Raw genomic sequence first — 15461 nt, 5'->3', positions numbered from 1 at the left:
TTTGAAAAATCTGAAAACGACTATCAGTAGAGATCTATGTCCTAAATATCAAAACTCTTCGATTAGCAGTGTTGAAAGAGATTTTTTAAAGATTTTTTGACCAAAAATGACAAAAATTGCAATGAAATATAAAAATTTGAATATTTCATCACAACTAGCACAAATTTGAATAAGGCCATTTTTAGGGACATGTTTACCAAATATTGAAGACGGCAGAAAAATAGAAGAAGATTTTTGCCAAAGAATAGCAAAATTAGCCTCAAAAATATAAATTTGCATATTCCATCATAATTTGAACATATCTGATTCGGGTAATCCCTTGGGACCTGTAATCCAAATATTTAAGGATTCGTACAGGCTGTTTTGAAGAAAAACCTTTGGATGTACAAATTTTAGGACAATGCTACACATCCATCTATTTAGCTGACAGCAAAGCTAAAAACCAGTTGCTAAGTACAAGAGACGTGTTGAGCTACAATACAAAATAATCTACGGTTTGGTAGCACGCTATGATCAACTAAATGTTACAAGGGCATAAGCTTTCAAAGACGTGAAGTCTCCTTCATCAGATGCAAGGGGGGATGAAAAATGGAAGCAGAAAGTGACAGAAAATTCAGAGTGAAAATTTCAGAAAAATCAGTAATTCAGAGCGGACATTTTTACTCTGAATGGTCTGTCGCTTTCAGCTTTAATTTAAATATGGGAGACTACACGTCTGTGAAAGCTTATTCTCCGACAACATTTAGTTGATCATAGCATGCTACCAAAGCTTTGATTAATTCCGAACAAAAATACAGAAATTTATCAAAATTCAGTTACTGACCCTTGGAAGTTTAAATCTACATTAGAGATGAACTGAGGTTCTCAAGCTTGTTTCCAGACAGCTACCTGTACACTCATCTTCTTCGTTATCTGTACCACCAGCTTCTATAACAACTCTTCGATTTTCAGTTAAATCCAACTTTTTACATCCTGAAAAAATGCAACAATAGGTAATATGGCGAGATGAAACTTTAAATGAAAGACAAGGAGCTGATTAGGTTAAGGAAAAGGGGAGACTTTCATATACAGTGCCTCTCTTCAATACTGTTACAAAATATTTGCTGCTTCTTGTCACCAACTGATTAAAATAAAAAAGCCAAACTCTCCTATGCTGAAACAATACATTTTATACTCTACGATGTTTAACTGATGTTTTACATGCGATTGTGTTTGCTAAAAGACATGTATTAGCTGTGATTACGCAGCAGTACTATGCAAGGCGTATCGATAGCGCTCAGGTCAAGGGTTATCGCTACAGATGTGTTTTGATGACCCTTGACCCGAGTGAGATCGATCGATAGGCCATGGCCAAAAGTACCACTGCGTAGTCACAGCTAATTGTTGGTATAGCAGCCATGAAAGAAGAAAAAAGGTTTCCTCACGTAGTTAAGCTATTTCAAGGTACAATACAATTAATTTCAAAGGACGATAATATAGATGCTTCAAAAATCTAATACCTTTTACTATTTTGGAGAGGAAACTTACCCTTTCTGGTCTTGCTTCCGCACGATCACGACTTCAGGGTGCGCTTACAAGAAAAATGTCGCAACTTCCGTTTTGATGCATCATGGGATAGGAAAAGGCACCAAACTTGAACACCAAGTGTTTAGAAGTAGAACGCCTCTTGCACGCCGATGTTAAAATTAAAACGTTCATGGTGGTTTTCAGATTTTCTTTTCTAATTTTTGAACTTTCAACCCGTAATAAACGTGTAAAATTATTTTGTATACTTCCTTTTTTAGAAAAAATATGCTTTCAGCAATTGTCGGCCGGAAATATTTTTCACTTAGTGTGAAATTCGTTACACCAAAATCCGTGTACGTTTACCGGACAGTGAAGCAATTGTAAATTTAATATAGTCATTGTAAAGTAAAAAACACAAAAGATTGTTAATTGTTTCACAGTATTGTAAAATTTCTGTGATGCTCAGTTTTTGAACACTTGAAGGAGATGGTTGTTAACACTACGTGTTCAGGTTTAGAACATCATTGTTAATATTATGAACACTGGTGTTAACAATATGAACACTAGCCGTTCAAATTTGAACACCGACATGTACATTTTGAACGCGTAAAGACGCGTATAGCGTCCGCTATTTTTACAGTGTATGTAGACGTCAAATGCGACCGTAAACTGGTCAATGCCCATGAAGGCCAAATCGTTGAGTTTTATTTTCAGAACAAAAGGTTTGTTCCGGTGCGAAACCATACTCAAGTAGAAAGATCAAATTTATGAATAGCAGGCAACGCAATTGGATAAAACTGAATAAAATTTGTCGAAGTCCATGAATAATTCGCAAAAGAGATACTCGTGTGTGATATTTCTTATTTAAGATGATAGACATTTTAGCGACGAGTATTGGACAACGAAACACTGAAAGTTCATAGTGACCATACATAAGATGTACGCCCCTTTGTGACTGTTTTGGTAGCATTAATAAAATGATTAACTTCGTTGGTCAACGTCAGGTTTTGACAAATCGGATATGAGTCAGCTTTGGATAAATCGGATATGTCGTCAGGTTTGGGTAAATCGGATATGTCGTCAGGTTGGGATATATCGGATATGTCGTCAGGTTTGGGTATATCGGATATGTCGTCAGGTTGGGATATATCGGCTATGTCGTCAGGTTTGGGTATATCGGATATGTCGTCAGGTTGGGATATATCGGATATGTCGTCAGGTTTGGGTATATCGGATATATCGGATATGTCGTTAGGTTGGGATATATCGGATATGTCGTCAGGTTTGTATAACTCAGATATGTCGTTAGGTTTGGATATATCAGCTATGTCGTCAGGTTTGGATATATCGGATATGTCGTCATAAGGAAATGAAGAATAATAGCGTGCAAACTACAGGCATGTAATATCGGCAGTTCATACCGTCTTTGACTTCTACATTTATTGACCACCTGGAAAGCTTGAAATGACAGATCACAACTTAAACACTGCAATGACATTGTTATCAATGGTAATACCACGTTCAATATGGAATCACTTCAGTCGGCGTTATGAGCTGGTAGCTCAAAACTGTAGAGAGACACGTCGTTTAATTTCTTTCATTAGCGTCATTAATACAGGGACAGTGCCTTCACGGCCTTTGACTTACTGCCCGTCCTATTTAGAATACTCAGCGGACGTGCACGAACCTAGATTCATGTTTTACGGCGAGAGTTTACAAAACTGCCGAGTATTACATTACATCGCCACCAAGAAGAAATCAAACAGAATTGAGAGAATTCGCATATTGTATGCAGCTTTCTCCACAGCAATCATATTGACTGTAAAACTACGCAGACATGCCAACTATTTCATTAAACAAAACAGGTTTTCAAATCGATATCACCAGAGTTCTATAGAAATAAGTAAACAAGAATAAAAGATAAACCGTTGTTTTCTCGAGTAAGAACAATTGACGTCACAATAGTCAGTAGATGACGTCATTCGTCGTTGAATCATCACTAAAATGACCGTCAGATAGAAAGTCCCTTTCCCTTCTTTCAACATAAGTTCGACTTGCTAGCTGCTAGCTGGTCTTTGTCGTCAAAGACTGAGGTAGCTTTACAAACGCCCCTGAGTGTAGCTTTGCTCTTCTTGCAATCAAGACTCGTTGTCAAATTTGCCTGTACTTCAATGTATTTACAATACAACAAAGCGACTCTAGACATTACTAAACGTCCATTTTGTTGTTTTAAACATAAGCTTTGTCCGAGTATAACTTCATTCTGGTACTGAGAAGTATTGATTAACATCAGCCGCTGTTGAGATATCGTCAACTCGATACCTTTGGCAATTCTGCTACGCCTAAACTGGACACTGAAGTCTCCGAAGTAATTAGGTTCCTTTACTTCGATGAGTTAACTTTACTTTTTGTTTGTATTTTACGACAAAATGAACGTAATGTACAGTCATTGGCGAAATCTTTGTTGCAAAGTGTCGTTTAAACCAGTGTTGAAGTGCGGTCTGATATTTTTTGAGGTAGACTTATAAGCTTAGTTTTCTCTGAACAGTGGCAATGGTATTGTCAAACAACATCTTAAACAGAAAATTTGAACGAGTAACATCAGACTGTCAAAGAAGCTGTTTAATCTGCATATTTAACAGCTTTATCACAGATCTTTTATATTTGCATATTCCGTATTTGCATATTCGAGGTATCCGCCGTAATGTTTAATCATAAACAACCAATCAGGTCGTAAAGTTAATTACGATTCTTCTTTAACTGTAAATCTGATTTAGTTCATATTTTCAATTCAAGTATTTCTTAGGTCACTGCAATGCTGTCGTTTCAGCATTGGTTAAAGGATGTCATGTATTCGTAGACAAGTGTGATGTCAGTACCTTAGTTTCCCATTATTATCAGAGATCAAGACGACAAAGATTCGGTTCATAGATTATTTCGATAGCGCAGCAAATTATTGTGTTGTTATGCAGCTGACAAATCCGTGATTGTAATGTAGCGCTAGGCCGATGGCTGAATTGAAGCCTCTATGTAAAACCTTAGGAAATTCTGATGCTGATCTGCCTATATCGTAACCATACATCAATGAATTAGATCTGTAACGCAACATATATCGCCATATGTGACATCAATTCCAGACAAGTCCGTTTAAATTCCACGAAATGTAATTATCGCGTTTAAAAAACCGTTGACTTACCTTTAATCGTAAATTTCCACTTTTCGTTTTCCACCAAAATACCAAATCGGCATTGACTAATGTACCATCGCCAGACATACCGAAGGCGAACCAACTTTGTGGATCAAGTTTCGGTCTTCTAATTCGAAAAATGATCTTTTCTTTACGAAAGTCAAGATCCCACGATAGATGAATACTATTGTCTTGGTCCAATGGAACGCTATATCGTAAATCACTCGACGAGCGTTCATGTGAATGAGGTAAATATTTAGCATGTATCGTTGTTCCGAAAACAAAGAATAAAAATATTGTCACAGATTTGAAAAAAATAGATGATGACATATTTGAAGTTTTCACCAGTAGTAATAGGTCGACATTTACAAGACAATAATGGTGTGGAGAATGATGAACTGAATTCTACTGTTAGAATTTCCTCGTCATCGGTTGACCATCAAGTCTGACTGGGTTTATCCCGACTTAAAAAATATAACGACCAACAATGCTTTCCTGACTTCAGCTGCCGCTGTGAGGAACTGGTTGAAAACTTCAGAACTTGATAAACATCTGCTAGGTAAGCTTGGATTTGTCTTCATTGAAGTACTCACGTTTTTGTTGAAGTGTGCTGTTGAGTGACGACATACGAGGTTTGGCTGACCAAATTCAATGAACAGGACATTTACCGCAACCGCGATTTTTGCCCTCCGAGTTTCGTTCGAACCGCACAACAAGTCTGAGAACCGTCTTGAAACATTAAAGCGCGTACATGATCCGACTCTCTCATGTGAACACTCTGCTTCTGTACAATGATATATTAAGCAAAATCGTGCGATCTGCGTGACCCATGACCTTTTAGAGGCGGGGTGAGCAGGCAGGGGGGCTGTATCAATTCACCAGTGTGTTACCATCATGTAGGTTGAAGCTGTCAATGTCTGGAGAGTGACAGCGTAATAACACTCTGGCATTGGTCTTTCCTCGGTCAAAAGCCTTCCCACGCATTGTACAAAATATTTGAAATATGAAATGGCTGAGCTGCAAAGTCAGGAGCTACGAAAACATTTCACTATACAGGATGAGGGCATACTCCGGGCGACTTGGATGTAGCATACATCTAGGTTCCAAATTGATAACATGTGTTGCCTTTACTAGAAACAGGCATTTAGACGTAACACATTTACAGGATGGTGTTATGTGATAAATTTTGAATTCACCTTCTGTCAGACACAGAATGCGTTATTAAGGTTGAAATGAGCTTATTAGAGAGAAACTCGTGCTATTAGGTTGATTATAACCATGGAGCTCTATGAATTATGTTCATGGTAGTTCAGTGATTTTTACAATAAAATCACAAGAAAAGTAGCGTGTGAAATGACCTCTGGCAGCGTTAATCTGCCAATATCCGTTGTAAGTTGATTTATTTCCGCAGGCCATGTCATTTGCACCAAATCCAGCTGAACAGCAATTTGTGCATTTGTTGTCAAAGGCTGGCCCTCACAAAGACCCCAATTACAAGCCTATTAAAAGCGATCAATTAACTGCCATAGAAAAAGAAATAAATTGAAACGCAAGGAAGTAGAAAATGCGATGCTGCATTTGTTTCAGCGATGTTAGTTACAAATCCAATTTCTATTAAAAGCCGTCGTTGTGTGGGCTGCTTTCGGTAAAACCCATAGTTACCAGAAAGGTGGTATTTTCAGTTGGTGACGTTGTATGGAATTCAGATTACCAAGAAAGGACGTGGAAAGTCAAATTTGATGATTTTAAAACTGTTCTTTCGTGTTGCTGTATTTCGTGTTGAGATATGTAGTAATTTAGGATTAACGCGTTGTGGTTGTTAAAATTGCCAACATTTTGAAACTGACTCTCTGTGATATTAATTATCAGGTTTATCTTGTAAGATTTTGTCTTTGAACACTGTGTCTCTCTTCCAGTAAATATCTAAGTATACATCGTCATTTGAAACATCTTTGCTCTACGCAGCAAGCGGCATGCCACGAACAATCACCAAGATCATCGACTGTCAAATATTTCTCTTTCTAACAAGACTAACTGTCTTTTCATTAATAGTTCGGGTTCAGTATTCTGCCAAGAAATTTACCTAAAAATCAGACAAAATCGAACACTCGCTCTCACATAATTTAAACCCTTTCCGCCGGTAATATCAAACATGCTTGGCTAAAACGCCCTCTGTATAATCTCATGCAAGCATTTTCGTCGCTTGAAGAAACTGTGAACAGGTGAGTGGAAACATTTGCTCATTCCCACAGGCATATCTTACATGTATAGAAATTCCACCATGGCTGTATCGTGACCTTCTAACCTTCTTTAACAGCTATCTCTTCACCCGACCGAAACGATTCGATGACAGACAATCTGGTCAGTGAATATAACAACGGTTTCGAAAGTGTCAGTTACGAATGCAAAAGAAGTGTATATTATTAGAAAATTCAAGTGGCGTGACACATGCAATGCTGAACAAACTTTGCGTTTTATTACACCAGCGTTCAGCGAACCTTTCTAGGAACTCACAGACGGTCTGTATTGGCTTTCGAAGTCGTAATGAACTGAAGGCTTCATCGAGATCGATAAATCACTGTACAATGCAGCGGATTTTACGTGATGCATTCGCTGAAATTGATGACTTCTCTGACTAATAATACATCGATAAATCCAATTTAATCACAAGACAAAAAACCCCAGTCCATTCAGTGCTTTTAATTTGATATCAATTTCATATTCTATCTTGTGCTTGTTGTTCTCAGTATAAATAAAACTGAGTGCAGGAAAGACGAGTCATCGCTATTCCAATTACAAAAAGCAGCTCAGAATGAAGAACTTTAGTTTAGGGTTGACTATTCTTATTTGAAAACTTACCTGTTAACATTAAACATTAAACATTAATCTGATATTGTATTGTAAGGTATCATGCGGGAAAATGAATTAAGCCCTTATTGAAGTAATGATTTCATTTGTTCAACATAATAATGGGACACACAGACAGCACGTCATAAAGACGCATTTCACATAATTAATATTCTTGGCTATAAAAACCGTCAAGGTTTACGGAAGCAAATCAGATAAATTGCTTTTGTCTGGGTTATTACATGAATTAATCGTCATTTATCTCGTTTTAGGTCATTATCAGGGAATACAAGGTAACCTGCTACGCGACTAAAATCGTGTTAATGATCAATCAGTCTACGGCTTGGTTAACGGAAATAAAGAACATCAAAAATATCCCATATTAATTATACACGTGTTGTCAATTTTGAAAATTGCAAATTACGTCATTTATGACTGGTTGACTGCGATAGGTTGGGGAGCTGTGGTAATTTCCTTCAGTGTTCGCTTGTAGGTTATTCACCGGAAATATTTGCCAGACAGTAGCTGAAAGTACAGCACAAGATGACAACCTGATGATCTTTTCGGTTTACACTGCTCTAAAAGACTTTAAAGGTGATTTACGACATTTAAAACCCTTTAACCATACTTTACGACATTTCACAATCACGTGAGAAAAGGTATCTTCACATCCCTAATGTTCTCCGGGGAAGAATTTGATAGTAAAACTCATCTTGAAATTTGTGGCGCTATTACCATGTTATCTTGTTTTAATGGCTTGCCCTTTTTAAAACTTACGCCGTATCTTGGTATCATAAATTAGTGTTCATAATTTTACCAAGCATGACAAACCGTTGGCTCTTATTTTCGCAACAAAATTAAAACTACATGAAGAGCCAGAATATATCGATGACGTGCGGTCAGAAGTGATGACGTGCAATGAATTGCATTGACGCTTTCATCTGATCAACTTATTACGCTTAATTAAATCATAGTTCCTCGACTAGGAGTGTTATTAAATGAACTTGAAAACAATTGATGATGACGTAATATTTGATAAGTGCATTTCTTGGAGAAATGACACCAGAGCTACAAATGAAATCTGACTTCCGGAACAATTTGCTCATTAAATAAACGTCCATTGCAAAACGTATCAGTAAAGTGATGTCATGATTGACGTATTTTGTAATTAGAATTTTAATTGTCATAGTCACATATTTCGGTGGTAGATATTTTAAAGAACACTTGTCGCCGTCGGTTTTCTTTAAAAAAAGAGATTTTGCAGTCTGAGTTAACTTCGAGTGCTACATTAAATCAATCTTTCTACTCTTTGTGATTTGGGAATTGCCACCTACAGGTGAAAGTAAGAATAGAATTTAGGCAGCTTGACAGGTTTGGTCAATATACCGTCTTAATCCTTTGAGATTGTATGCATCGTGATGAGTACAATCTGCCCTGTAACCGAATTTTAAAAGACTTTGAAAAAATCCCTTGAAGAGCTTAGTAACATGACATCAAACGACCGCCTTGCATCACCACAGGTCCTCATCCTTCACCACGGGCCCTCGTCCTTCGTAGAATATTGACGTAAATTCCTCACCAGTGTACTTTGCCTTCCGAAACAATATGCTATCAGTGTTTCAAGCTCAAGGCAACAACGAGTGACTTTGCAAGGCTAATGCACCAGTTTCTCTTGAAACTTCAATTTGTTTTTATTACCGACGTTCGCTCAGCCTTATGATGACAAAATAAATATCAATTTTCACCTGCAGCCACGTTAAGTTGGAAGTAATCCCAGGAAAATAGAACCTTGTTGAAAGCATTCCCATGGAAAGTGGACTGCTGATAGAGTGGTCACTGAGATTACCAGTTTTGTCGAATTCCGTGTAAAATTACCATATGATTAGCCCCTTATGATGGATTATTATCGGCGCGAAACATGGCAACTCGACGTCAGGTGATAAATTGGCGACATTTTGGATTATACTGTGAAAACTCGAAGCGAACGAGAAATAATTAAGAAACTTTAGGAACAACGATTGCAGTACAACAAAACATATTTCAAAACTAGATAGACGAAAGTGGTGTACACTAATTAATTTCTTGTGTGCCTCACTCATATCAAACTTCTCAATCTGTACTTGATAAAACTGAGGGCTCACGTGACCTTTCCATTTTGTTCGTGAGTCATTAATTTTCTACACTCATGAAGTAATATCCTACGTTTTTTTGTAAACCATTCCATATGATCTCGTAAAATGCCTCAATAACTGTATCATAGCCGTGTTTAGCTCATAAAACCCTGAAAGTTTCAAAGACCTCTCATTAAAGTTACCAAATGTGGGAGAAAGATCATGTTTAGTATGTTGATGATGATTCTCCAAGGAAATATCAAACGTTTTTGAACAATTAATTGACAAATTACCTGTTAAAATGCCATGGTATTGAAGGTACTGTACTACAACACTGAATGCATCAATGCATCGGTACATGTAGCTGTGGGTCAATAGCTGTGCTGCTGTGTTTTTCTAATTGGGTTTTCTGTCTTTTACGTGCTGATTTTGACTTTGACCACTTTTCTCAGTACACAAAAAACCATCAGAAAACCACCACCACAGCTTTTGACCTTCAGGTAGCTGGTTTAAAGTTGACACTAGTGCTGAACGTTTATGAAGCACAAACTAACTGTCACTGATCTTAAGAAAAATCTTCACTTTTCCTGTATGACTGAGTACTTGAAACTTTGTGTCGTGATTTATGTGATGATTGGTTTTATTTTGAGAATGAAAACGTTTTGGCTCCCGTGTTTACTCACGGGCATAAAATCATACCAATATATGTGTGTGCATCTGGCATACATATACATTTTTTGAATGGCTTGAACTAAATTACATTTCAAACTCTGAGGCTTGTGTGATTATAACGTATAATTAAAGTCTTTTTTTTACCGAAAATTGTCGCCAACAGTAGTGCCACAGCAAACATCGCTATCATGCAAAGCGCCATCTGCAACTGTTTTTCTGTTCTGCCTCGCTTGCACAGGACAGCGAAAATATCAATTTGTTTTGCGATATTATCTGATAAGGATTCAAGGTCATTTCAGGAAAAGTTTTACAGCTTTTACTCTGACTTCAATCAACCGATGAAGTTCAAAGTTGGGACAAACTCACTATACTGTAATAGAAATGTTGATATCAACGTATTTTACGGTGTGAACCAACATGGCTACTAGGTGGTTATTTCCTTACTCAGATTATATAGGATAGGTTCGGCTTGTCAATTATTTTGACACGTAAGATTCTGAAAATATCCAAATACTCCTTAAACTACCATGCAAAATAATATACGAGTTTTCAAATAACATGAAGTTGAAATTTACTGCTGCTACTTTTTCTCATAAATTTGCTTTTAATTTACCCATTAATGAAGATGTGAAATTGAGTTTATGCACATTTCTATGTAAAATTATCATCTCTAAGATTCCTATTTACTTTTGCATTCGTTCTTTGAAGAAGTTTGCTTCCATTGGATACATAAATAGCACTAGTGTTCGCCAACACCTGAAAACGACCGCGAGTGAGCAAATGGCAAAGGTGATGTTGGTTCCTACTCAAACACGGGAGCTTGCTCAGATTACTACAAAATCGTTTTCTGTCGGAAGATTAAAACACCTTTTGTAGATATTCACTAATTGGTCTAAAAAAGAGATACATTAAAATGGACTAATCACATAAATCTTGTAAAACCATTGTTGGTAGCTCTAGGGGATTAGCTGAGTGAAACATTTCCATTTTATTCATTTTGCATCTCTTTTTTACGGATTAGGCTAATCGGGTGAATAAATTATGTTCATATAGCAAATATTGAATCTCTTGTTTTGCTATCTTGTACGCGAATCAGGATCGATGTCACGGCTTGACGTCATTGAGTGAAAACACTGATCAGAATCGATGTCACGACTTGACGCCATTGAGTGAAAACACTGATCAGAATCAATGTCACGGCTTGACGTCATTGAGTGAGAACAATGATCAGGATCGATGTCACGGTTTGACGTCATTGAGTTAGAACAATGATCAGGATCGATGTCACGGTTTGACGTCATTGAGTTAGAACAATGATCCGGATCGATGTCACGGCTTGACGTCATTGAGTGAAAACACTGATCAGAATCGATGTCACGACTTGACGTCATTGAGTGAAAACACTGATCAGAATCAATGTCACGGCTTGACGTCATTGAGTGAGAACAATGATCAGGATCGATGTCACGGTTTGACGTCATTGAGTTAGAACAATGATCCGGATCGATGTCACGGCTTGACGTCATTGAGTGAAAACACTGATCAGAATCGATGTCACGGCTTGACGTCATTGAGTGAAAACACTGATCAGAATCGATGTCACAGCTTGACGTCATTGAGTGAAAACACTGATCAGGAACATTGTCACGGCTTGACGTCATTGAGTTATAACACTGATCAGGACTTTACGTCATTGAGTGAAAACACTGATCAGGAACATTGTCACGGCTTGACGTCATTGAGTGAGAATACTGATCAGGATCGATGTCATGGTTTGACGTCATTGAGTGAGAACACTGATCAGGATCAATGTCATGGTTTGACGTCATTGAGTTAGAACACTGATCAGAATGGATGTCACAGCTTGACGTCATTGAGCGAAAATACTGATAAATTAAATCAGCCTTCTACTTCGATAACAAAATGCTAAAATGTTGAGCTAGACGGATGAGGCTACAAAAGTGATGCAATTTATGGATCATGCAATGAAAACACTGCTACATGTAAAGTGTTGAAGAAATTTGAATAAATTACAGCGCGTGTAATGTCCCCCATAAATATTGATTTAGCAGATTGAACAATCTTAAGATATTATGATGAGCATTGTTTGTAGCTGTTGTCACCACGCTGATTCGAATTTCCATAAAGGGTCGTAATGTTTCTATAAAGATAGTATTGATGTTTTCTACTCAGATTGGGAATGCATGCATGCTTTCTGTGATAACCTCGAGTCTGTAAATCATTAAATACATCAAATGAAGGTGGGAGAGGACAATATTTCAGTCTGCCGTAACTTGATTTTGCTTTTAAAACATTTATCACTTTGCAAGAAAATTGAAACTCTGTAATTGTGTTGTCAACTACGATGGCAGTTCGCGCAACGTTGGCAAAATAAATAGGACAATGTATTATACAATAAAATAGATGCCATTAAGTTTAGGAATGAGCAAACTATGTATGTTCTCTGTCATTTCTGAATTAACATGTGAAAAATTTACCCGGGTAGATATTTATTCTGCCAGCAAGCATTGTGAAAGAATGAGTGTTAGGATATCTATAATTGGGGCAATAGAGAACCCATGTGTCATCAGGGCATTGAGTTGGTTTAACATTACAAGATCTATTCAACCCTTGAGTACTTTCCCATGTTTATTCCACATTTAGTCTCTTTATCAAAACTAGATATAGACCTAAAGCATCTCTGCCTCAGCGTAAGTTTTTCGTTAAGGCCTCATAATGTCACAAACCTTTGATGAGGCTCATACTTACGTAAACAAATTTACCGCAAAAGTATTTCAATTCATTTGGAAACTGAAGTTTAATCTTGGTACATCGCAGTTATCTGTTACAAAGATTAGGAACATGGAATGTAATTAGTCTTGATATTCTTAAGACTCTGTTTTGCAGGTGTGGCTTTCATATTTAATGTTAATTTGCATAATTTTTCTGATGTCAAATTGAATCACAATTACTGCATCAAATCCGATCAATTTAACTACAGATATTGATCATACAAGTGTAGCACAGTTTTCATAGTATAACGCACTTATGCAGTTATGCACTTATGCACTTAAGCCTAGAATATGTCTCGAGGAACTTTAAGTGATTCGATGAAAGTTGCAACATATATTAGAGATATAAAGACATGACAGTAGTGAATATTTCACAGGTCCATGTCAGCTAATTGTCAATCTGCATAAATTAATGTATTGCAGCTTTGTGTCATGGTCATCACATCTCATTTAATGAGTCCGTACATATTTAAGTTAACTGAAATACAATGCAGTTCCATGTCAGTCAGTTGCGATTTGCATGTTGAATTACACTTTTATGCAAAGATTTATATTTTCTTTATTCTCTCTTATTATTATTTACATTCTGTCTATCTTCCATAGCTTTTGTCTTGAGATGGAGGGGGGGGGGCCAAACTACATGATATAGAAATGCACTGTGGGTAAAAAGTCGACTTCTAACCACAACAAGAGTTTGTGACAGTTATCTCATATCTCATATCTGTAATCGTTTTCATGGCAACAACTTCTGTTCGTTCGTGAAATTAGCTAAACTCCTTCATCTCTTTTCGTTTTTCGGCATTTTTTGCATTAAATTCCGCGATAACTACAACCTTCATTTTGATCCAGTAAGCCGAAGCCGTCTTGGACTTTTTCGCTCACTTAGTGGGCAAAATACGTATTTAAGGTACCAAGAACTAGCGAAAAGTGTCTCGAAGAACTAAAACCATATTCATGAAAGTTGCAACATGTACTGAAGATACAAAAGGCACGGCAGTAGTGAACATTTACATGTCCATATCAGCAAATTGCTGATTTGCATATTGAATAATATTTATTCAACGAATTTTTGAAAATTTTATTTTGCTTTCTTTGACGATTTATATATTTATTGACCGATCATTTATTTTATCTCTTCATTCACTATGTTTACTAATGATGCTGATCACAACAAAACATGACAGAGTGTCAGAGAAAACTAAAGTAAATTTTGAGGAAAATTTGCACACATTACACATACTAAAACACGGGAGCATTTTCAATCTACATTTGATTTTGCTCTTCCGTCATATATAATTGCCGTCATCACTTCAATCCTTGATCTTTTTCAAAATGTTCGTTTCATATTTGTTTCCATGATTTTGCGAAGTGCTGTGATGGCATTTACAATTGCTTTACTCTGAATCAGATCATTCAAACTCAATAGATAAAAACTCACACACGAACAAAACACAACAAGACACGCTTATAGAATAAATATGGGTCACACATGGAATGGAGTGTAACAGAATACAGTCATAGTATTTTCTGTGCTCAGTTCACAATAATTTCTGTGCTAAGTTTACTTTCTTCAAATGTGATGCAAGTTTGTTGATGTTTTTACTATTTTTCGACAAGTAATATTCATGTGTAGGAAAGCTGAGTGTCTCACCTGAGTCAGGATGTGGGTGAGATGAACAGTTATACTGTGGATATCTACGCAACGAGGCTATCTCTTGCCACAACGCTTGTAAAGTAAAAGTGACTTAGATAGCGAGAAATGTCACAAATGTCACATGGGAGTAATAACTGTACGTTTCAGTGAGGATATCTGTTTGTCCTATCGTAAAATTGAGAATATATTTGAAAAGCTGAGAGGAATCACATAAATACATAATTTTAAAGAGCGATGTACGTAAGTATAATGTTGGACAAATCTGAAGAGAGTCATCAATAATCTATATTGTAGTCGCTATTGCCATGTTGCACTTTGGCTTCCATTTAAAACATCACTATCCTCCAAAGGAGGGTTTCCATGGTGATGGAACTGATGATGTTACAAATAGAGAATGCGATATTGGATGCAGAAAGTCAAAGAAGGAGTCCTCCTCAGGCAAGTCATCACAGCTAGAAAGCGAAACAAAGGTTAAGTCAAATATCAGAGGGAGAATACGGGTAGCCTGTGAGAAAACAGTTTGTGTGTTCAGGGGGCGCAACAGAGATTTGATGAGCCGAAGAGACGCCGACGTACATTAAAATGCCATTATTGAGGAAGGTCTTCACGAGAATACAAGCTTGTCATTCCAATAAAGTCATGTACCTGTTAAGGGTAGTTGATAAATATACTCAACGTTCGCAGACCACACG

At 37.0% G+C, this 15461-nt stretch overlaps 1 protein-coding gene across 1 annotated transcript in view; it reads right to left on the bottom strand.

Moving 5' to 3' along the window:
• LOC139152782 (dopamine beta-hydroxylase-like) overlaps window positions 1–5551 on the bottom strand; it is a 51985-nt gene extending 46434 nt beyond the window's left edge. Inside the window, exon 1 of the mRNA XM_070726114.1 lies at window positions 4703–5551. Coding sequence (XP_070582215.1) covers window positions 4703–5023 — 321 coding nt within the window. The 5' untranslated portion in view covers window positions 5024–5551. The remainder of the gene's footprint in view (window positions 1–4702) is intronic.
• Window positions 5552–15461: the final 9910 nt, after the last annotated feature.

Source organism: Ptychodera flava, chromosome 16 (genome assembly GCF_041260155.1).
Source record: "Ptychodera flava strain L36383 chromosome 16, AS_Pfla_20210202, whole genome shotgun sequence".
NCBI classification, from domain to species: Eukaryota; Metazoa; Hemichordata; class Enteropneusta; family Ptychoderidae; genus Ptychodera; species Ptychodera flava.
Note: the sequence above shows the minus strand (reverse complement) of the source record. Positions and strands in the feature narration are given on the sequence as shown.